Here is a 25,561-nt window from a genome sequence, read left to right as displayed (position 1 = left end):
CCTCTGAAGCCCTCTTCTCCTTCCCCTCAATTTTTCCCAGTATCAGAGACTTCTCCAATGAGTCAGCTGTTCATATCAGATGACCAAAATACTGGAGTTTCAGCTTCAGCATCAGTCCTTCCAATGAGTATTCAGGTCTGATTTCCCTCAAGATTGACTGCTTTGATATCCTTGCAATCCAAGGAGCTCTTAGGAGTCTTCTCTAGCACCATAGTTCAAAGGCATCAATTCTTTGGCCTTCTTTATGGTCCAAATCTTACAACTGTACATGACCACCAGGAAGATTATAGCCTTGACTATACAGACTTTTGTTGGCAGAGTAATGTCTCTGCTTTTCAACATACTGTCTAGGTTTGTCATAGCCTTCCAGCCAAGAAGAAACTGTCCTCTAATTTAATGGCTGCAGTCACCATCCGCAGTGATTTTAGAGCCCAACAAGAGGAAATCTGTTGTGATACGTCCACCTTTTCCACTTCTATTTGCCATGAAGTAATGGGGCCAGATGCCATGATCTTTTTTTTAATATTTAGTTTTAAGCTGGCTCTGTCACTCTCCTTCTTCACGCTCATCAAGAGGCTCTTTAGTTCCTCTTTGCTTTCTGCCATTAGAGTGGTATCATCTGCATATCTGAAGTTGTTGATGTTTCTCCCACCTATCTTGATTCCAGCTTGTAACTCATCCAGCCCAGATGTTGTGCTCAGTGTATAGGTTAAACAAACAGGTGATAGCAGACAGCCCTGTTGCACTCCCTTCTCCATCTTTAACCAATCAGTTGCTCCATATGAAGTCGCTCAATCATGTCCAACTATTTGTGACCCCATGGACTGTAGCCTACCAGGCTCCTCTATCCATGGGATTTCCCAGGCAATAGTACTGGAGCGGATTGCCATTTCCTTCTCCAGGGGATCTTCCCAACCCAGGAACTGAACCCGGGTCTCCCACATTGTAGACAGATGCTTTACCATCTGAGCCACCAGGGAAGCCCAGTTGTTTCATACAGGGTTCTAACTGTTGCTTCTTGACCCACATACAGGTTTCTTAGGAGACAGGTAAGATTGTCTGGTATTTCCCATCTCTTTAAGAGCTTTCCATAGTTTATAATGATCCACACAGTCAAAGGCTTTAGCATAGTCCATGAAACAGAGATAGATGTTTTTCTGGAATCCCCTTGCTTTCTCTATGACCCAGCAAATGTTGGCAATTTGATCTCTTGTTCCTCTGTCATTTCTAAACCCAACTTGGACATCTGGAAGTTCTTGGTTCATGTAATTCTGAAGCATAGCATGCAAGACTTTAAGCATGACTTTACTAGCATGGGAGATGAGTGCAACTATCCACTGGTTAGCACATTCTTTAGCACTACCCTTCTTGGGAACTGGAATGAGGACTGACCTTTTCCAGTCCTGTGGCCACTGTGTGGTCTTCCAGATTTACTGACATATTGGATGCAACACCCTGATGGCATCATCCTTTAGGGTTTTCAATAGCTCTACTGGAATTCCATCACACCCATGAGCTTTATTAACAGTAATGCTTCATAAGGTTCACTTGACTTTGCACTCTAGAATATCTGGCTCTGGGTGATTGACCACACCATCATAGTAATCCGGTTCTTTAAGATATCTTTTGTACAGTTCCTCATGTATTCTTTCCATCTCTTCTTGATCTCTTCAGTGTCTACTAGCCTTCTACCATTTCTGTCCTTATTGCGCCCATAAGGCCTTCTTGTCTCTCCGTGCTATTCTTTGGAACTCTGTGTTTAGTTGGATGTACCTTTTCCTTTCTCCCTTGCCTTTTGCTTCTCTTCTTTCTTCAGCTATTTGTAAAGATATCCTCAGATAACCACTTTGCCTTCTTGCTTTTCTTTTTCTTTAGAATGGTTTTGTTTGCTGCCTCCTGTACAATATTACAGACCTCTGTCCATAGTTCTTCAGGCATAGTTAACTAGATTGAATCCCTTGAATCTATTCATTACTTCCAGTGCATATTTCACTTCTACATATTTAGTCAAGATAAAACATTTGTCTTTTCAAAGATTAATATGTGATGTTCATAAGAGTTTTATTTGTAAAAACCAAAAACTGGGAACAACTCAAATGTCCATCTTCAAGTTGAGCAGATAAGCAATTGTTGTCTGTCCATAAAGAAGATCCTTTTACTCAGCAGTAAAAAAGGATTGAACTATTTATACATGCTTCAATAATGGATGATTATCAAAATAATTATGCTTAGTGCAAAAATCTAGACATAAAAAAGAGGACATACTATATGATTCCACTGATATAAATGTCTAAAATAAACAAACTAATGATAGTGACAAAAAGCAGATCAGTACTTACGTAGGAATGGATGGGGTGGGGAGGACTGGCAGAGCGGTATTACAAATGACCAGGCAGAAGCTTTTTAGAGTGATAAATAAGTTCATTATCGTGGTTGTGGCTGTAACTTCAGGATGTACAAATATCAAAACCTAACAGACTGTAGTTTAAATACCTGAAGATTTTGTATCAGATATACCTCAATAGAGCTGTTAAAACATGTACAAACACAGGCACAAGTGATACTACATGGCTTCTGAGCCTGTGTAATTAAAAAGATAAAGATTTCACCTCCACGCCGTCCTTTCTCCTTTCACTCTCTGTCTCTCGACACTTATTCTTAGAACCTAGCCACTAGGTTGTGAGGAAACCTAGGCCACCTGGAAAGGCTACGTGTACTCTAACCATTATGGCAACAAGAGTTCTGAGATTATATTTTCTTATTGTTTGTAAAGTGAACACTAATATAGTAGGGATCTAATACTATACTGGGCTTAGAAGGGGGCAAGAGGAAACAGAACATGATATATAAGTTATGAAGGCTAAGTGTACAAGCAAATAAACTTCAGTGATCAGGATCTTGCTCCTACCACATTTAATTACAACAACACAGACACCCAAACTGCAGCTAGAAAAGAAATAGATATATAAGTTTCCTTACTTTCAAAGGGACTGTGCTTTCCTAGAAACACCTTCCTGCTGAGAAGTGAGCAGCACTTCAGAAGAACTTGCCTGCTGCTTTGGCTTCCTACATCTCCTCACTTCACTATTGGTTTGGCGACATCTTAGACATCTATAGTCTGGCTATACATAAAAAAACTTCAACAGGAAGATGCTGTGAAGACCTGAATTTGAATCATCATAACTGTCAAAGAGGAGAAAACTCCAATTACATGTATTTAAACTTGTTCCTCTGAATAATAAATAATAAATACTTGTTCCTTTGAATAATAAAAATGTAAATTCTGTTATATATAGGCTCATGTACATAAAATTACTAAACTATGTTCTTCCCCTAGAAAAACCCATAATTAAAAACATGCTTTTAGAATTTTATGGTTAGTTTGCTTGTCAATTAAAATGAAAGATTTCACTTAACATTTATTAATAATTTCTTGTAAAGGGACATTACATACACATAGACTTTACCTCTTTCAATATCATCCATCGGAGATGCTGGGGACATCTTGTCTTCGGATGGAGAATGTTTTATAAGATTGGGAGTCCTAGCTGAATTTCGCATTTGTTGCTGCTGCTGTTCTATTCGATACTGAATTTTACTGCTTCCTTCAAACCTGCCATTAAGCATAGCAAAAGGTCAAAACCAGTATGATGATTGCAATATAACAACAATTTCAACTTACAAAGCTGCTAAAACTGACAGCTTGTTATTTATTCTAGAGATCTTTAAAATGACATTCAAAGATTAAAGCATTAATTAATTCATTATATAACAAATGTTTATTGAGCCCTGCTATATACATGGCATACACACAGGCTCATTTAAGGATACAAATGTGAACAAAAACAAAACCACTGCTCCAAGTTGAAGAGATAAGACATACACAAATGACTGAAATAAAATGAAATTATACATAAGTATACAAGAGATACAATATATTCCCTAAATTCTGAAACTTTCATCCTGTTAAAATTAAATCACTCCCACATTTTTCATTTAAAACATTAAGCTGCTAAGTCGCTTCAGTCATGCCTGACTCTATGCGACCCCATAGACAGCAGCCCACCAGGCTCCTTCGTCCCTGGGATTCTCCAGGTAAGAACACTGGAGTGGGTTGCCATTTCCTTCTCCAATGCAGGAAAGTGAAAAGTGAAAGTGAAGCTGCCCAGTCATGTCTGACCCTCAGTGACCCCATGGACTGTAGCCTTCTAGGCTCCTCCATCCATGGGATTTTCTAGGCAAGAGTACTGGAGTGGGGTGCCATTGCCTTCTCCTAAAACATTAAGACATTTTACTGAAGAAGATTCGTATACTCTCCTTTCAATACTTTTAAGAAAAGAGTATGTATAAATAACACAGTTATGCTTGACTTTGCTGCTCCCATTTCCAGTCACCAAATCCTGCTAGTTCTTCCTTCACAAAGTATTTGGAACTTCGCTTTAATCTTCATTCCTACTCTCAAGAATCATGGTTTATGCATTTTTCTGTTTCCCACATGGTTTCATTTAAATTGATTTGCTTGGGATATTTACATTTCAAAACAAGAATGTAAGCATGTCTATCCCTGGTTAAAAAAAACTTTAATGCAGTATATAACCACCACCAATAAGACACTGTACTAATTTCATGGTTAATATCGAAAGCATTAGCTCACCTAACTCTAGCTTCTTCCAGCCTCATTCCCCATTTCTAATATTGGTATACAAGCAAAGAAACAAATTTCTGCTCTATTCAAGCAAGTCTTATTCATAGGTTCCAAATAAGTCAGATAAATTCCTACCTTGTTTATGTCCTCATGTTCTCTCTGATAATTAAATCAGTATCTTCTAAACTTTTCTATCAATAAAAATCATCTGAGAGGAGAGGATAATTAAAAAAAAAAAAGCTTCCTAGGCTCCTTCCCTGATCAGTTGAGTTTGGGAACTCATATGTTTAACAAAACACACAAAGGTAATTCTTATCACCAAATATGTTTGGGTAAAACAGTTCTAAATCTTATCTTCCTTTTAAGGTACATCAATAAGAGCTCCCTTAATGCTCTGGTGAACCATAACTTCTCCCTTCTTTTAATTCCTAGAACAAGTTTTGTCTATACTATTAATATTTTTATGGCTTTTAGAGCACAGCCCTTTATGCTACATGTTAATTATTCTACTGCCTATCCCCCTTCCCCAAAATCTGAGATGGCTATACTCTCTTACTGACTTTTGTAGTGCAATTATATGTTAACCCAATTAAAATGTAGAAGTTTTGAGGTACTATTTGTATTGGAAATTCTCCCTTTTCTTGCTTCACGTTTTCTAGGTGCTTGATAAAATTTTACCAACAATAATGATATTATTTGGAGAGTGCATAAAGACTCCTTTCAGTCCAGTTCTACAAACATATCTACAACAGAATAAAGATATAACTACATATAAGAAAACATTTAGAAACAAAAGAAGCTTAGAGATGGTAAAAGCTTCTGGCTAAAGGATCTTCATCAAATTTAAACTTGCAAAAAAATCAAAACATCTTGCACCACATAGAAAAATCCTTATATAATAATGTGACTTAATCCAATAACATTTTTCATTGACATTTTCTTAGCAATTTATGTGTTGATAAAATATTTATTTCATTAACCACATACCTTGTTTTTTTTACAGTGATGTTGCTGCTGAGTTTTTCTAGACGACATTCCCCAGTATCATGGTTAATAATCAAAATGCATTCTTTTAAGTAAGGTTTCTTTGAACCTTTGAAAACAGTTACTGGTGCAGTTGAACCCTGTTTAAAAAGTTTATTGTTATTAAAATTTTTCATGGAAATTCAGTTGAAAGAGACTGAGATCTTCACTTCTCTGGTACCTAAGCTGGTAAAGAATCCGCCTGCAATGCAGAAGACCTAGGTTTGATCCCTAGGTTGGGAAGATCCCCTGGAAAAGGGAACAGCCCCACTTCAGTATTCTGGCCTGGAGAATTCCATGGACTCTATAGTCCATGGGGTTGCAGAGTCAGACACGACTGAGCGACTTTCACTTGAGATCTTCTGCGTTTCTCAATCTATTTTGTACTTCAAGTCACCTAAGTTAACTACCTAAATTTACTAATCTGGCAATAAGGACTATAGTAAAAAAACACAGATGAAGAGAGATTGAGATCTCAAAATTGCTGTCATTAGGAAAGAGACTAGAGGAAGTAGTTGCGTTAAGCCAGTAAACATTTGTTTCATAAATCTTTGTAGATTTGGTCTACAACAGGCAATTGGTATTCAATTCTAATACAGCTAATATACTTTACAATAAGGGGACAAAAGTTCTGAATTATATTTCCTACCCCTCCTCTTCTTCCTTCTTTAATTTGTCAAATCTTAAATCTTATTAAAGGGGTGCTCCCCTATGCAGATTAAGTAAAATGAATGTATCAAGAAACATGTTACATTAAACCAACTGATTAAAAGTGGGCCAAGCAGACATTATATGCTTCATGATGTAATATAAAAGAAAGTACAAGGCACCATCTACAAAGCATTCTTGCCTGAAAAAACACAACAAAACAAAACAAAACAAAACCTTACAAAGAATCTAACTCTCATCAAGCCTTTAAAAATAACTACCAGCTTATAGGAAACATGAGGAGAGAGAAACAAGTTACATAATACCAGACAGAAGTTATTTGAAATCCAGAATGTGGGTATATCCTCTAGGACAATTAATCTGGTTTCTCCAGCAAACTGATGTCATAATAGAGGTCAGGGAATTTTACAGAATAAAAGAGACATAAGAAACATAATATCAGAATGCAATATAGGAATATAAAATAGGTAAACAATAAGGACCTACTCTATAGCAAAGGGAAATATGCTCAATATCTTATAATAACTTATAATGAAAAAAATCTGAAAATATAGATAGATATGTATAATTGAATCACTTTGATATATACTTGAACTAACACAACCTTATAAATTAATGATACCTCAATAAAAAATAAATGAATACATAAATATGCTATATAAGGATTTTACATGGATTCCTAGGGAGAAAAGTTGAAAAAAGACATTTTTGAAAACATCATGAAAACATAAATATGGACCAGGTCTTATAATTAATTTTATGGTAAGTGATGGTTGCATGGTCCTTAAGTGAAAGTAAAAATATCCTTATCAGTTAAGGATGTATACATAAGCATTTGTGAATATCTGGGATTGCTTTTAAAATATGACAGGAAAAAGAAGTGGTAGGAGACTATTAAAAACAGCAAAATGGTGATAATTCTTGAAACTCAATAAGTACATAGGAGTTCATTATACTATTCTATTTTCCATAATAAAAGGTTAAAGAACCCTGGCTCACTCCTAATAACCCACATTTACCGACATGCTCCTCTTCTATCCTTTGTTCCCAATTTCCTCAATCCTGAAGGAATTTTATGTTTCTCATTCTCTTATTTTATCCCACATATATGTATCCCTAAACAATATATTGTTATAATTGCTTGGTTTTGAACTTTATAGAAGTACATTTAATTTTTACAGCACTAATTATAATAATTTTGTCAAACACGATAGTAATATTAGATCAAGTTAGAACAAGGTGATTTCTAAAACTCTGCAGCCCCACGGACTGTAGCCCACCAGGCTCCTCTGTCTATGGAATTTTCCAGGCAAGAATACTGGAGCAGGTTGCCATTTTCTACTCCAGGGGATCTTCTCCACCCAGGGATTGAACTCCTGCATTGTAGGTGGATTCTTTACCACCAGAGCCACCTGGAAAGCCCCCATAAAAGACTAAAGTGAAGTGCTGCTCAGTCCTGTCAGACTCTTTGGGACCCCATGGACTGTAGCCTGCCAGGCCCCTCTGTCAATGGGATTCTTCAGGGAAGAATACCGGTGTGGGTAGCCATTCCCTTCTCCAGGGGACCTTTCTGACCTAGGAATCAAACCCAGGTCTCCTGCATGAAGGCAGACTCTTTACCATCTGAGCCACCAGAAAGGTTAAAAAGGCATATCATATTTTAAAAGTTAACAATTATTAGAGATTGTACACATGACCACAAGGAGGAGTATGAGATAAATTTTGTAATTGAGGCTGCCAAACAAAAGGGCTAGATTAGAGACATCTGAAAGGTTGGGAGAGAACCTGATGAAGCCAAAAGAAAGAAAGAAATTTTTCCAAGACAAAATGATCTATAGGAAGTTAAGCATCCACAGCATAGAAGAGGACACATCTGGAGTGGCCTATAAGAAAGAGTGAGATGGGGATCACTCAGGAGAAGCCCTGGTAAGGTACAGAGTCAGAAGCATGATCTTAACAAATATACTTGCTTGGCTGGTAAATATATTTTTTAGATGTCTTCACTGAAAATAAGTGAGTAAGATACCCCCAAATAGCAACCCAAGGGCTCCATGTTATATTTAAGAGATTCACGTAATATATCCTCCTTAAAAATACTTGTATTCTTACTTAGAAAACATTTTAAAATACAATACTTTATTGTTACTCTGAGTTTCTGAAGAAGGAATACTGATTAGAATTTTTTTTTATTGCTCCAATTATTTACAGTAACAAGATTTGAACTGATACTCAATGAATGCTCATATGAATAATATGAATATTTTTTATTATAAATAAAAGTTAAACAGGTTGTTCACAATCCCTATGCCTGCCTTCTATACTCTGAACAATTTTTTAAAAAATATTTATTTATTTATTTGGCTGTGTTGGGCCTTAGTTGTGGCATGCAGGTTCAGTTAACCAGTAACATCTGGGATCCTAGATCCCCAACCAGGGATCAAACCCATGTCCCCTGCATTGCAAGGTAGATTCTCGCCCATCAGATCACTAGGAAGACTACAAACAAGTTTTTTAATTAAACTTTTTTACTCACTAAACTGAGCACCACTCTTATTTTAAACTTCAATTTCTGAACTTACTTCAGGTCCCAAGAAAGGGGTATTAAACAACTAAGGTGCCAGGAAACTCCTAAGCATATGAACTCTCTTTGCTTCTGAATCACTGCTGAATACATCCTACCACCTCAGGTTTCCTGCTATAACCCGACTTCAGAATGCAATTATCAGCTCACCTAGATTACTGCTATCCTCCTTCCTTCTTTCCTTCTAGTTTTGTTTTCCATCTGCTGACAGGCAAATCTGAGCACGTTGGATTGTGAATAACAGGAAAGGAAAGGAATCAGTAACGGAGTAGAAGAGCACAATAGTACTCCCAAAGTAACATGAGGGAAAACAAAGAAAGAAAAAAGATGAGCTGCTTCATAAAACTATTAACAAAAAGAGAAAACAAATTAAAAGTTGGCTTAAAGCTCAACATTCAGAAAACTAAGATCATGGCACCTGGTCCCATCACTTCATGGGAAATAGATGGGGAAACAGTGGAAACAGTGTCAGACTTTATTTTTTTGGCTCCAAAATCACTGCAGGTGGTGATTGCAGCCATGAAATTAAAAGACATTTACTCCTTGGAAGAAAAGTTATGACCAACCTAGATAGCATATTCAAAAGCAGAGACATTACTTTGCCAACAAAGGTCCATCTACTCAAGGCTATGGTTTTTCCAGTAGTCATGTATGGATGTGAGAGTTGGACTGTGAAGAAAGCTGAGAGCCGAAGAATTGATGCTTTTGAACTGTGGTGTTGGAGAAGACTCTTGAGAGTCTTGGACTGCAAGGAGATCCAACCAGTCCATTCTGAAGGAGATCAGTCCTGGGATTTCTTTGGAAGGAATGATGCTAAAGCTGAAGCTCCAGTACTTTGGCCACCTCATGCGAAGAGTTGACTCATTGGAAAAGACTGATGCTGGGAGGGATTGGGGGCAGGAGGAGAGGGGATGACAGAGGATGAGATGGCTGGATGGCATCACAGACTCGATCGACGTGAGTTTGAGTGAACTCCGGGAGTTGGCGATGGACAGGGAGGCCCGGCATGCTGCGATTCATGGGGTTGTAAAGAGTCCGACATGACTAAGCGACTGAACTGAATTGAACTGAATATATATACATATCCATATGTCTGATGGCTACATGCCTTTGACTCTGTTGGTCAAAGTCCCTTCCAAGATGAATATAGTCTGATTCTTTGCTTTAAGTTTACATAGCTCACTTGGGAAAGCAGCCCACCACATTCTTGGGACTTTAGCTTATTTTAGGACTAGAGCCCTATTTTAATGTCCTATTACAATTATACTTTAAAATGAAGTATATATTTTATCATTGTATAATAAACCTTAATCAAGTATATCAGCTTTGAACTAAATGTGGATAGAATTATCCTAATAAAAATAGAAAGTGCAAATTAGGTTTAAAACTGAAACACAGAATATTCCACTAATAAAAGGTATACTTAAAAATGTAAGTAAATAAAAGACACTAAGATTCCATGAACATGCAAATAAAAAGAAAGCAAAGGTGGCAAAATTAATATTAAAGAAGGTGGTATTTAAGCTTAAAATCACAAAAACAAGGTAAAAAGGTTTATTATACAATGATAAAAGATATACTTCATTTAAAAGTATAATTGTAATAGGACATTAAAATAGGGCTCTAGTCCTAAAATAAGCTGAAGTCCCAAGAATGTTGTGGGCTGCTTTCCCAAGTGAGCTATGTAAACTTACAGCAAAAGCAAAGAATCAGACTATATTCATCTTGGAAGGGACTTTGACCAACAGAGTCAAAGGCATGTAGCCATCAGACATATGGAACTCTCACATGTCCAGGGTTTGAGAGCTAGAGTTGTTGAGCAACCATTAGACATACATTCATTGCATAATATGACGTGTAGCTGGAAGTTTCCTGTGGGCTGTTTCACTGAAGCCCACAAAAGTACCTCACAAGATAACACTAAACATATCCCAGACTTAGACAGCACCAGTGACAAATCATTAGCAGTCAAGTATCTCTTTTCCTTTCAAAATTCAACATTTTGAAATTTTATAGCAAACATAGAGCTTTTTGTAAAAATGAGAGACTTGTAAATGCCCAATGCTGACTCCCTTAACTGTTCATTTTTATTCATTTCTTCTATTTGATACTATCAAAGAAAACCTAGAGAAATGAAAATGAGAAAATTCACCCTATCAAAGAACTACCAGAATCTTAAGGTATTCTTAAAAGAATAATAAAAGTTCTATTTTATGGAATGCCTCCAAGCTTCTAGGCATTTTCACCAAGGTGATAAAAATAAGTTGATAAAGAAAATAGGAGAATCTAAATGCCTCAAACTAATAAAGCATTTCTACAAACACCCACAAAATTAAGAAAAGTGAAGAAATGTAAAGCTCCTACCTAGTTAAAGTTCTTTAATGAAGGAGGAAAGTAAATGTGAAAGGGATTAGTGTCCAGCTCTTTGTGACCTCATAGATTACACAGTCCATGGAATTCTCCAGGCCAGAATACAGGAATGGGTAGCCTTTCCCTTCTCCAGGGGATCTTCCCAACCAAGGAATTGAACTGGGGTCTCCTGCATTGCAGGCAGATTCTTTACCAACTGAGCTATCAGGGAAGCCCAATGAAGGAGGAAAATGCCACAAAATTTGAGAATATATTTCTAGTCTTATTCACAATTGTTTATAGACTGTATGCCTTGGAGGGAAAAAAAAAAAAAAAAAACACCCTGCTCTTAGCAAACAGTAATTCTAACAATTCTTTTCCATTCCAGCTATGTGAGAGTCACAGTACAGGATAAAATTCTTTTGCATTACACAATAGGCCCTTCTTTATCTGATTCCTAAATATCTTTCCATCTCCCACTATGTACTTACAGGCACCCTTTCTTACCTAGCCATAGTGGCCTATATGTAGTTCTTCAAATGTAACACTTTTTTGTTGCTTTGTTGTAGCCCATATCTTTCTTTTCTCTGCCTAAGAAGTCCTTCTCTCTTTATTTCACCTGGGTAATTTCAACTCATCTTTCAAGACAGCATTCCCAATGTCTCCTTTCCCTCTCCAGGCTGAATGATCCCTTCTTTGTACTCCCATAATATTCTGTGTATACCTTTATGATGGTTCTTACATTATGAAACTTTAGTCAATTATCTCCTATCTTTCTCATTAAACGGTAATATTTTTTTAGGACACCTACCACATCTAGTCTACCTCTTTTTTTTTTTTTTTTTGCTGTGCTGTGGGAAAAACCACCTGATGTTTTTCAATAAATTTTCAACAAATTATGTGGGAAAATACACCTGATATTTTTCAATAAATTTTAAATTTAGGTTTTTCTTTAATAAACCTCACAAAGCAAAAAAAAAGCCTTAGATTACTGGGTACTTAATTTCCTAACTATTTTAGAGACACCAGAATCTGAATACTTTTTAATAACAGAGTAATGCAAAGCCTTACTTATCTACACTGTTTCACACTGAACTCTATTTTTCATTTCCTTCAGTTTCTAAGGGAGCATATGAGAAAAATAAAATGCCCCCATGAATTTAATTAACATTAGGGAAAACTTCAGAGGCACGAACTGATACAGTCTGACATAAAAGTGAGGTCTCAATATATAGTGTTGGCTGATAAAAAGAAAAAGATGGAAGGCTGGATAGAGAGCTTACTGGCTATATCTCTAACCATGACAAGCCATTTCATAATTGTATATAAGAGAATGTGGATGAACTAGCACAAAACCATTCCTATCACAAAAATTAAACAAGACAAAGGAAAAAAAAATCTCAGAAAGTCTGGTGTTTTCTATGTTAAACTATAAATTTACAATCTTGGTTTTCTTTGAGAATAGATCAAGTGAGTATAAAAGAAACATTGAATGCTGAGAAATTTCTAACTCAAGGATTGAGAAAACTAGAGCATACAATATAAACAGTATTTGATAACATCTGAAGATTTTTGAAATGGGCAAAACTTTTGGTAAAGGCCCCCTGATCTAGTATCTCTCTTTACCAACCCATTCCCTAATTAAGTTATTGCTAAAATCACTCCTAAAGCACAAATCTAACCATGTTATTTCTCTGCTTAAAGACCTCTGAAAGTTAAGTGTTAGTCGCTCAGTCATGACTAACTCATGCTCAGACTCTTTGCCACCTATGCTCTGTCCATGGAATTTTCCAGGCAAGAATACTGGAGAGGGTTGCCATTCCCTTCTTCAGGGGATCTTCCTGATCCAGGAACTAAACCCTTGTCTCCTGTGACTTCTGATTTGCAGGCACAGTCTTTACCCACTGAGCCATCAGGAGAACTCTAAAACCTCTAATGGTTCTCTAATACCTATGGGATAAACTTCAAATTCTATATTACAACTAAAAGATTCTCTGTAATCTGATTCCAATCTACCTTTCCAGTCTCATATCAATCATTTTTCATCATTCTGTAATTTACTACATGCATTCATTTAGTCACAAAATTCTAGTCCTTTCTCCACAGAAACCTTTCCTTTTGCCTAGAATATTTTTTCCTCTTGTAACTGGTGAGATTCCACTTGTCCTTTAAGTCTTGGCCCAAATAGCATCTGCTTTGTGAAGCCTTTCAAGATTCTACCAGGCAGAGCATTTACTTATGTTCACGTGCTTAAACAGAATTTTATCAGTGCTCTAATCTATAGCACTAGATGTCCATGTGCCTGTCTGCTATAACAGATTAGGACTAGGTGGCAGAGGATATGTTATTATTCCTAGTTTGTAGTACAAAATCTGGTTCATAATAGTGATTTAATAAATATGTTTAGATCTCTAATTGTTTCACATCATTTAATAAGATAGTTCTTGAAAATTACAAAGTAAAGTTTAACGTTTCAAGCATTTTCAAGATTGTTTTATTTAAGATAGTTTAAGATTTTTTGCTTTGCTGTATTTATTAATTACTTTAATTGATCATCACTATATTAACTGTGCAATTATTTTCATTTAAATTTAGTAAAAATTCTATTAAAAATCTCTTCAGTTTAAATATTAATATATATACTCACTTCTATATTTGGTAAAGTAATTGTCACCTGTTCACCTTTGCCGACTTCAAGTTCTCCTTCACAAGAAGTGTCAATAGAGGCAGGTTTGAAGTCATCTAAAAATACATACAGATACAGACTTTTATAAGATGGAATACCTGAATATGTGGATATCAAAAAATGAGCATGTTTCAGAGTGATAAATCATTTTCCAGCAGCCAGTAATTAAAATGGATTAGAAGTGTCTTGATATTAAAAATAAATAGAATACAATCCAGTTTTTCTGTATATGTAACTCTGAGAAAAAAAAGAAATAACTACACTCTAAAACAGTATTCCTCAACATCATGATCCCTTAGAATCTATTTATATCAAGATGATCCAAACTAAGATGTTCCACTGCTAAAAATGAAATAATGTCAGTGTCTTCACAATTTGCTAAAACCAATTGTCAGTAGAACATTTTCAACTTTCAGGTTTTTGTTGTTGCTCAGTCGCCCAGTCATGTCTGACTCTTTGCAACGCCATGGACTGCAACACGCCAGGTCTCCCTGCCCCTCACCATATCCCAAAGTTTGCCCAAGTTCATGTCCATTGCAATGGTGACGCTTACCAGCCACATCATCCTCTGAAGCCCTCTTCTCCTTCCCCTCAGTTTTTCCCAGTATCAGAGACTTCTCCAATGAGTCGGCTGTTCATATCAGATGACCAAAATACTGGAGTTTCAGCTTCAGCATCAGTCCTTCCAATGAGTATTCAGGTCTGATTTCCCTCAAGATTGACTGCTTTGATATCCTTGCAATCCAAGGGGCTCTCAGGAGTCTTCTCTAGCACCATAGTTCAAAGGCATCAATTCTTTGGCCTTCTTTATGGTCCAAATCTCACAACTGTACATGACCACCAGGAAGATCATAGCCTTGACTATACAGACTTTTGTTGGCAGAGTACTGTCTCTGCTTTTCAACATACTGTCTAGGTTTGTCATAGCCTTCCAGCCAAGAAGAAACTGTCCTCTGATTTAATGGATGCAGTCACCATCCACAGTGATTTTAGAGCCCAACAAGAGGAAATCTGTTGCGATACGTCCACCTTTTCCACTTCTATTTGCCATGAAGTAGTGGGGCCAGGTGCCATGATCTTACTTTTTTTAATATTTAATTTTAAGCCAGCTCTTTCACTCTCCTCCTTCACCCTCATCAAGAGGCTCTTTAGTTCCTCTTTGCTTTCTGCTATTAGAGTGGTATCATCCACATATCTGGGTTATTGATGTTTCTCCTACCTATCTTGGTTCCAGCTTGTAACTCATCCAGCCTGGCATTTTTCATGATGTGCTCAGTGTATAGGTTAAACAAACAGATCGACAGCAGACAGCCCTGTTGTACTCCCTTCTCAATCTTGAACCAATCAGTTGCTCCATACAGGGTTCTAACTGTTGCTTCTTGACCCGCACACAGGTTTCTCAGGAGACAGGTCAGATGGTCTGGTATTTCCATCTCTTTAAGAGCTTTCCACAGTTTGTTATGTTCAGGTTTTTGTTTTCCCCTAAATTCTTCTTAAACCACCTTGGTCTCTTACTACCGCTTGTCTGCTGTCCTGTGGAAAAGTGAGAGAGTTAGTCGCTCAGTCGTGTCCGATTCTTTGTGATCCATGGACTGTAGCCCACCAGGCTCCTCTGTCCATGGAATTCTCCAGGCAAGAATACTGGAGTGGGTAGCCATCTCCTTCTCCAGGGAATCTTCCCAACCCAGGGAACGAACCCTGGTCTCCAGCATTGCAGGTAGATTCTTTAACTTCTGAGCCAACAGGGAACCAAGGAATTCTGCTACGCTAGCAGAATACGAAATGAATGAAAACGCAGCAAACACATATTCATGGGGAAACTTTAAAGAAAGCTTATTTATTTTAACAGCTTGAGTTTCTCGTGGATATATACACCACTAAAAGATGTGTAAATTTAACCAAATCTGCCACTTCATAAGAAATTAAAATAAGCTTTCATTTTGGACTAAAGTATGTCATTAAAATATATCACCTAGATGGAACTTAGGGTGCTGAGATATAAGTATTTCACATACTAAACAAGCTTAGAAATCTCAAAGAACACAAAGAGAAACTCCAACTAGATTAAAGACCTAAACATTAAGACCAAAAACTATAAAACTCTTAGAGGAAAATACAGGCAGAGAACACTTTGACATAAATCACAGCAGATCCTCTATGACCCACCTTCTAGAGTATTGGAAATAAAAACTAGAATAAACAAGTGTGACCTAATTAAACTGAAAAGCTTTTGCACAGCAAAGGAAATGATAAAAAAGGTGAAATCCTCAGAATGAGAGAAAATAATAGCAAATGAAACAACTGACAAAGTATTAATATTCAAAATATACAAGCACCTCATGTAGCTCAAGAACAGAAAAACAAACCACCCAATCAAAAAGTTGAAACAGACATTTTTCCAAAGAAGACATACAGATGGCTAATACACACAATGAAAACATGCTTAATATTGCTTATCAGTAGAGAAGTTCACATCAAAACTACAATGAGGTTATCACTTCACACCAGTCAGAATGGCCATCATCAAAAAATCTAAAAATAATAAATACTGGATAGAGTGTGGAGAAAAGGGAACCCTCCTGCCCTATTTGTGGGAATGTAATTGATGTAGCCACTATGAAGAACACTATGGAGATTCCTTAAAAAACTAGGAATAGAACTACCACACGACCCAGCAATCCCACTCCTGCACATATACTCTGAGAAAACCATAACTGAAAAAGATATATGTACCCCAATATTCATTGCAGAGAATTTATTGCACCCCACTCCAGTACTCTTGCCTGGAAAATCCCATGGACGAAGGAGCCTGGTGGGCTACAGTCCATGCGGTCGCTAAGAGTTGGACACAACTGAGCGACTTCACTTTCACTTTTCACTTTCATGCATTGGAGAAGGAAATGGCAACCCACTCCAGTGTTCTTACCTGGAGAATCCCAGGGACGGGGGAGCCTGGTAGGCTGCCATCTGTGGGGTTGCACAGAGTCAGAGACGACTGAAGCAACTTAGCAGCAGCAGCAAAGTTCATTGCAGCACTATTTACAATAGCTAGGACATGGAAGGAACCTAGATGTCCATGGACAGATGAATGGACTGTGATATATTTATATACACACAAGGGAATTTACTTAGCCATAAAAGGAATGTATTTGAGTCAGTTCTAATGAGGTAGATGAACCTAGAGCCTGTTATACAGAGTGAAATAAGTCAAAAAAAGAAAAACAAATATTGTATACTAACATATATACATGGAATCTAGAAAAATGAAGCTGATAAACCTATTTGCACTGTGGCATTAGAGACATAGACATAGAGAACAGACTTGTGGACACAGTGGGGGAAGGAGAGGGTTGGACAAATTGGGAGAGGAGCATGGAAACATATATATTACCATATGTAAAACAGATAGCCAGTGGGAATTTGCTGTATGATGCAGAGAACTCAAACCTGGTGCTTGGTGACAACCTAGAGGGTTGAGATGGGATAGGAGGTGGGAGAGAGGTTCAAGAGGGAGGAGACATATGTTTACCTATGGCTGGTTCATGTTGATGTATGGCAGAAACTAACACATCATTGTAAAGCAATTATCCTCCAATTAAAAATAAATAAGTTTATAAAACTAAGATATGTAAATCTCTTAAAACTAATTCACATCAGTATACATTAATGTTTGATAATAATTCTGACATAGAATTCCTTCACTGTTGTCAAGTCATCTTCTGATTTTTTCAAAAGAGAAGCTGGTGTTAGGTAAGAAGTTGGGCATGAGCAATGAGGGGTGGCCTATCCAAAAAGGATGCAAGCTGATCTCTAAAACAAAAATTTGGAACAATGGACTAAAGGGTTTAAAACAACAGACAAGTTATAGCTCAGTTCCATTCAAGCAGACAGATTTTCTGTTAGACAGACACTCCCAAGACATGGGAGCAGGCTGACCCCAAAGCAGCTGTCTTCCTCATCCCTATTGGCTTCCCTCTTTTCATACTTTCTGTCTCCTCCTTTTTGTTGTGCCCAGTGCAAAACAGGGCTTGTACCAACCACCAGTCAAGGAAAGGAAATACAAACGCGCATACACTCAAGGCCAACTGGCAATTGCAAGTTATATAACAACAGACTTTGTTGTGTATGTCTTCTCATAATTTCATCTGTTATGATCAGATATATGTATGTGTGGAATATTTATGAACACTTAAAGGGCTCCTAGCTGCCTAAGGTTACTTGAAGAAGTGCCTGTGGTTAGCCTGTATCCACTATGTGCCAAGGGTACATGTGCAGGAGTTGCAATAGTCTCTGTGGTTATTTTTGTAGCATATCTGTGAGCTCTCCTGGGTGTGCCTGGAATGGGGTTTAGTCCCTTGTTCCAAATTTTTGTTGTGATGAGATAAAAACCAAGGAAGAGAAATAAACCAACATGACACTCGTAATCCATATTTTCGTATAAAGGATCTTGATTTTTAGGATTTATAACTAATTTATGTTAAAACAACATCTGTGGGGGTCAAACAAAACATCTGTAAAGTCAAAATCTGCCAGTAGGCTATAAATCTATAATCTCTATTTTGGTGTTTAAAAACTGATTCTTTTTCTTTACAATATATCATTACTTTTGATCTTCACAACATTTTGATTTTAATATTCTCACCCAAATTTTACTGATGGTGAACTCCTCTAAGTAATGAAGCCAGTAAAAGATAACTCAGAAACTCAAGCCACTATTATTCTTGTTCAGTCGCTAAGTTGTGTTCGACTTTTTGTGACCCCATAGACTGTAGCACGCCAGTCCCCTCTGTCCCCTGCTATCTCCTAGAACTTGCTCAGATTTATAACCACTGAGTTGGTGATGCTATGTAATTATCTATCCTCTGTCTCCCCCTTCTCCTTTTGCATTCCATCTTTCTCAGCATCAGGTGGCTGTTTGAATCAGGTTTAAGTATTGGACTTTCACCTTCAGCATCAGTTTTCCAGTGAACATTCAGGGTTTATTTCTTTCAGGATTGACTGGTTTGATCTTCTTGGCAATCCAAGAGAGTCTCAAGAGTCTTCTCCGGCACCACAATTCAAAAGCATCCATTTTTCAGCATTCAGCCTTCCTTATTATCCAACACTCACATCTGTACATGACTACTGGAAAAATCATTGCTTTGACAATATGGACTTTTGGGGCAAAGTTATATCTCTTATTTTTAATACTCTATCTAGGTTTGGCCGTTTTCCTTCCACAGAGCAAATGTCTTTTAATTTCATGGCTGCAGTCACCAGCTGTAGTGATTTGAGAGCCCAAGAAAATAAAATCTGTCAGTTTTCACTTTTTCCTCTTCTATTTGCCATGAAGTGATAGAACCAGTTGCCATGATCTTAATTTTTTTTAAATGTTGAGTCTCAAGCCAGCTTTTACATTCTCCTCTTTTACCCTCATCAACGGACTCTTCAGTTTCTCTTCAGTTTCTGCCATTAGTCTGGCATTTATTCATAAGCTTTTAAGGGCTATGAATCTGGCTGAGTCTGGCATTTTGCATGATGTACTCTGCATATAAGTTAAATAAGCAGGGTGACAATATACAGCCTTGATATACTCCTTTCTCAATTTAGAACCAATTAGTTGTTCCATGTCTGGTTCTAACTGTTGCTTGTTGACCTGAATACAGGTTTCTCAAGAGAGAGAGAAGGTGGTTTGGTATTCTGATCTCTTTAAGAATTTTCCAGTTTGCTGTGATCCACACAGTCAAAGGCTTTAGCATAATCAAAGAAGCAGAAGTAGATGTTTATCTGAAACTCTCTTGTTTTCTCTATGATCCAACAAATGTTAGCTCTTCTTCCTTTTCTAAATCTAGCTTGTGTATCTGGAAGTTCTCAGTTCACATACTGCTGAAGACTAGATTGATGGATTTTGAGCATATTCTTACTAGTATGTGAAATAAGTGCAGTTGTATGGTAGTTTGAACATTCTTTGGCATTGCCTTTCCTTGGGATTGGAATGAAAACTGACCTTTTCCAGTACTGTGGCCACTGCTGAGTTTTCCAAATTTCCTGGCATATTGAGTGCAGCACTTTAACAACATCATCATTTAGGATTTGAAACAGCTCAGCTGGAATTCCATCACCTCCACCAGCTTTGTTTGTAGCAATGCTTCCTAAGTCCACTTGACTTCACACTCCAGGATATCTAGCTCTAGGTGAGTGACCACACCATTCTATATTATACTCTACCCTTCTATATTATATGGCTTCTTTGCCTTACATCCACAGCTCTGAACTTTTGTATATATGCGTGTGTCTGGGGGTTAGAGATAGGAGATGAGCAATAGTCATAAGCCCCTTTGGGAATCTGATGAAAATTATAGACCAGCTATAGATCCTGTTTGCATAAAAATGCATTTATGAAAAAATATATCAAATACTATATAATTTCAAGGGATTCACAAGCCCTTAAAAGACTATGAATAAATGCCTATTATATCTGAGATACATATAACATACAGAAATGTACTCAACACACCTGTAGTTTTGCTTAATGATAAGCTGGAATTTATAACCAATAAGTCTATCAACACTATTCTGAACTACTCTGAATCTACATTTCTAATGATTACTGTTGGAATTAATAAAGTCCACTTTTTACTTGTTTATATTAAGAAGTGTTATCTTTTTATTTACCTCACACAATAAATTTCTTTTAAAGTATGCAACTTTTGTGTTTCATGGGGTTAAATAGAGCTCTAAAATTACAGAATTTATTGAATAATCTCATGTCATACTTTGCATATGTTTTCTAATGTTTAAGTTGCTATGATTCCAGACTAAAAAGTTTATTTCTTTCAGTTTCTCTTGGTTTGGAAACCCCACTACTAATTTTATCATTTGTTTATTTTCTCTGGATTTCCTTCGCCTGTATTATTTTCCTCAAGTTTACAACACAATTACTTATACCACATTAAGAGTAGAAAAACATTTCCTGTTTTGTTTTCAATACTTTTCTGTTACTTTTTTGACTGTTTTGGCTGTAGCATCACACAATGTCAGTATCTTCACAAAGGAGCCCACAATTAGTATCATAAATTTATTTCCTAAGATTTGAACTAATTCAACTAACTCCAAAACACATACCCTTTCCATTATACTACACTAATCAGAAGAACATTACTGTAAATATGATTTTAATCATATGTTCATTAGTGTCATCTCGAATATTTGCTCACACCAAAGCTTAACAACCACTTTTTTAGGAATGGCTCCACTCGGTGCCTCACAGTCTTCCTGCAGTCACTGTCCATGAGCTCATCATTTTATGACAGCAAAAAATGGTGTCATGTACAAACTTAGGAATTTCAATCTTTATTCACTTATCTGGATATAAATTGCAAAACCAGTGCTAGCCCAAATTCAGCACTTGTTCTAGTGAGTCCTATTACTCAAACTCTTCTACCCAGTGAGGCATCTGCAGTTAAGCATTTGGTTTATCATTTATAGAGCACCCCACATCTTCCCTACCACATGCTGACTATCTTTTGATAGGTTTTACTGCCAAGCCCTGATAAATGCTTTCTGAAAGTCTAAATAAATTACATTTACTGGCACTCCTCATACACATTTGAATATAACCTTCAAGAATAACAGTGACTACTATTTATACTCTACCATGTACCAAACACTGTGCTAGGTTGTTTATACTGTCTTATTTAATTCTGAAATTCTGAAATGTAAATGCTATTATTATCATTCTACATTTGAAAAACTGAGACTGAAAACTCAGAGAATGTTCCCAAAGTTATATTACATATATAGGCAGTGAAGGTCAGAATTCACATCCAGGTTTTTCCAAAACCTAAGTGCACTGAACAGGCATAATTACCCAATTACCTAAAAACAGATACTTTGCCAACAAAGGTCTGTTTAATCAAGGCTATGGTTTTTCCAGTGGTCATGTATGGATGTGAAAGTTGGACTGTGAAGAAAGCTGAGTGCTGAAGCATTGATGCTTTTGAACTGTGGTGTTGGAGAAGACTCTTGAGAGTCCCTTGGACTGCTAGGAGATCCAACCAGTCCATCCTAAAGGAGATCAGTCCTGCGTATTCATTGGAAGGCCTGATGCTGAAGCTGAAACTCCAATACTTTGGCCACCTCATGCAAAGAGTTGACTCATTGGAAAAGACCCTCATGCTGGGAGGGATTGGGGGCAGGAGGAGAAGGGGACAACAGAGGATGAGATGGCTGGATGGCATCACCGACTTGATAGACATGAGATTGGGTAAACTCCAGGAGTTGGTGATGGACAGGGAGGCCTGGTGCGCTGCGATTCATGGGGTCACAAAGAGTTGGACACGACTGAGCAACTGAACTGACTGACTTTCTTCCAAGTCACAATGATTTGAGTGTTTGTTATAAATTAGGCCAACCCAGAAGGAGATTAAAAGGTACAAATCTCCAGTTACATAATAAACAAGTATTGAGCATAAGGAACATGGTCAATAATATTATTATAACTTTGTATGGGGACAGATGGTTACTAGATTTATGGTGGTGATCATTTCATAATGTTTGCAAATATAAAGTCATTATATAGGACACCTGAAACTAACATATGTCAACTTTGTTTCAATAAAAACTTTTAAAATAAATAAATGGTTTTTATTTATTTAAAAATGCTAATATATATTCTTAAAAATTATAATACTTTTAATATGTATTTCACAACCTTAACTGTTAAAATCCCTAGAAGGTTATGAAGATATTTACATTTAGGGGATAAATGAAAGCTTTGAGCATTATGTAAAACTGATACTGAAAATATTTTTCAGTATTTTTCACATATCTTTCAATTTAAGAATATTTCCTAATTTTAATAAAAAATGAGAGAATGCTGAATTTATTGCTCCATTCTATAGATAAGATGAGCTCAGCAATTTAAAATGAATTTTCTAAATTACATAGTTAATAGAAAAGTTGAAATTAATGTATTATGTGTGTATTTCTGTTCTACTTCATTACTGAGCCTAAACATGAATATATTTTTTAAAAATAGAAACAGTTCTCCATCAATCTCCTTCAGAAAAAAATATATCTTTATGCACAGTAGTGATAATTAAAAATAATAAACATTTTTTATTTCTAGAAAGAAAATGCATAATTTTTTTAAAATAAGTCTCATCACTTACTCTGTGTCCTTAATGGGGTATGAATCACATGGGAAGTAAACCAGTCCTCAAGGTTAATGACCGGTTTTATTTTAATACATCTAGAAAGGTTCTGTCTGCTTCAACAAGAAAAAAACTAAGGGCTGAACACCTTTGTAATGTCTTCCACAGGATTAAAAGTATATTCAAACACCTGGGTTTATTGTGGTTACTACCGTTGCTGTTTTGGTTATATTCATTCTTGTAATGGATCATCCAATACTCTGATTCTGAAGACACAATTCCAGCATTTTGAGAACTTTTATAAACAAAAGACTTTAAGGCATCTGCAAAGCGCTTTTTGAAGTCTATTTCTTTTTCATTTAAATTTGGGTTTTACGCCCTTAAAAAGATATAGCCAAGTGTCAGGAAAATCGAGTCTTCAGCAAATGTGTATAATCTTAAAACACAATTTAAAAAATTAATACTATGATGACTGGAAACCTGAGAAAGAAGAGGAAAGGAGAAGGAAGATATTATTTGAGAGAAAGGTGTGGAGAAACCAGATAAAACTCTACCATACTTTTGGAAAATGGAACTGAAGGAGAGAAACTGCACAGCCAGCACTAGCTGTCTCACTAGATAAAGTGTGGTAGGCTCTTGTTATCTTCACTGTGAGTTACCATAATCAGATTGTGTACAACTATGTAAACCTAAGGAGAATGTGAGTTTTAACAAAGCATGAAACACTTCAGAGCAAAAACTATAAAGATCTCTAAAACAGTCTTACAACAGAATGACTAGGAAGGGTGGAATGATGAGACACTAAGGGAGGGTACTGTAGTAAGAGGAAGTGAAAAAAATACCTACTTGAAAATTTTGCCACAGAAAAATAAGAGGTTATGACTCAATGATCTCAAAGTTTCCTTCCCACTCTATAATTCTGAGGGTTATTATGCAAAGAATGAATGTTTTACATATCAAATCATAATATATTATATTTCCTTCCTGGAATCTACACCATCCAACTATTAAAGCAAAAGAGTTCTATTTCCTACCTCAACAACATAAAAGAGGAAAATGGATCAAAACTAGTTCCAGAGGACAAAAGAACTTTCTAATAAATTAATAGTGCACCCTTCAATACTGTGATCATTAGTATTTGATAGATGACTGAATGAAATCAGGGATCCAAAAGAGATACAGATATAAGAACGATCCAAAAATCTTTCCCCAGAAATACACTAAGAACCCCCATCAGTCAGAGACACCAAAAGTGAAGACAGGAAAGAATATTTCCCTACCAACCTAAAGGCATTCTCCTTCCCATTTCCCTTTGCCCCCCCATCCACTTGTCACCTTACTACAGTTGTTCCTTGAGTAACACGCACGGGGCTGAGATTCACAGGTCCACTTACATGCGGAATTTTCCCCCACTAAATAGAGTACCTGTATTTTCATCTTACAGATCTTTAAATTAATGAAGTATGGGAGAAGCATGTGTTCCATTAGAGGTCACATATATGGAATCAAAACACTAAAGTTTCAGTCTGATTCTAACCAACGGCTTCCGCTTCTGGACCTCGGGTGAGTCGTATATCGACTCCCTGGTTTCTGAGGCAGAGGCAGCAAATAAGTGGATTTTCCACAGCGCGAGATCGGCACCCCTAACCCCTGCGTGGTTCAAGGGTCAACTGTACCTTCCTTTCCACCTCTGAATCGGCCACCAGTCAGCTCTGACTCCATCCATAGTCGCCTCTGCAGACCTACCCCACATAGCGTCCCTTTCTACCTGCTGTCGTGCTTAATCGCTCAGTCGTGTCCAACTCTTTGCGATCCCATGGACTGTAGTCCGCCAGGCTTCTCTGTCCATGGGGATTTTCCAGGCAAGAATACTGGAGTGGGTTGCCATTTCCTCCTCCAGGGATCTTCCCAACCTAGGGATGGAACCCAGGTCTCCCGCCACCAGGGAAGCCCTGCTGGTCTCCCTTAAATCACTCCACTCAGAATTACCCACACCTGCGGCTTCCATCTGCCTGCTTCCACCGGCCCCCTAGCACTTTACGGCTAAAGCAGCGGGTCGCACAGGGCACCCCATTCTCTCACAGAATAAGAGGATCTGTTCGAACACGACTTGGAGAGGGTTGTGCTTCTGCACCCCCTAAACCAGAAATCCTCCCTTTCCCCTCGGGCGTCCTCACTCACAGCGCACAGTGTGGAAGGCGCAGCGAGGCTGCTTCTCAAAACTGCCCCCTAACTTGAGAACTCGCTCGCGGCTGTCAATATGCGAAGGTCCAGCTGCTCCATTCATCCTTCTCCTGCGGCTCTGACTTTGCCTCTGCCGCTGGCGCAGACTACCAGTTGCCACCTCAGCCTGTTTGAACCAGCTGCGCCTGGGGCTACCAGTGCAGCCACCACAGACTCCGCCCCGCGCCAGCCGAGCGCCGTCCCACTGGGCGCTGATTGGCTTCCTGGGGAAGGGTGCCCCGCCCCTTGCC

General features: G+C 37.4%; 1 protein-coding gene across 1 annotated transcript in view; it reads right to left on the bottom strand.

Annotated features, from left to right (window-relative positions):
• Window positions 1-25,560, bottom strand: part of EAF2 (ELL associated factor 2) — a 50,950-nt gene extending 25,390 nt beyond the window's left edge. Inside the window, exons 1-4 of the mRNA XM_005675012.2 lie at window positions 25,269-25,560; window positions 13,915-14,009; window positions 5,633-5,769; window positions 3,468-3,613 (exon numbers count right to left, since the gene is read on the bottom strand). Coding sequence (XP_005675069.1) covers window positions 3,468-3,613; window positions 5,633-5,769; window positions 13,915-14,009; window positions 25,269-25,374 — 484 coding nt within the window. The 5' untranslated portion in view covers window positions 25,375-25,560. The remainder of the gene's footprint in view (window positions 1-3,467; window positions 3,614-5,632; window positions 5,770-13,914; window positions 14,010-25,268) is intronic.

Source organism: Capra hircus, chromosome 1 (assembly GCF_001704415.2).
Source record: "Capra hircus breed San Clemente chromosome 1, ASM170441v1, whole genome shotgun sequence".
Lineage (NCBI taxonomy): Eukaryota > Metazoa > Chordata > Mammalia > Artiodactyla > Bovidae > Capra > Capra hircus.
Note: the sequence above shows the minus strand (reverse complement) of the source record. Positions and strands in the feature narration are given on the sequence as shown.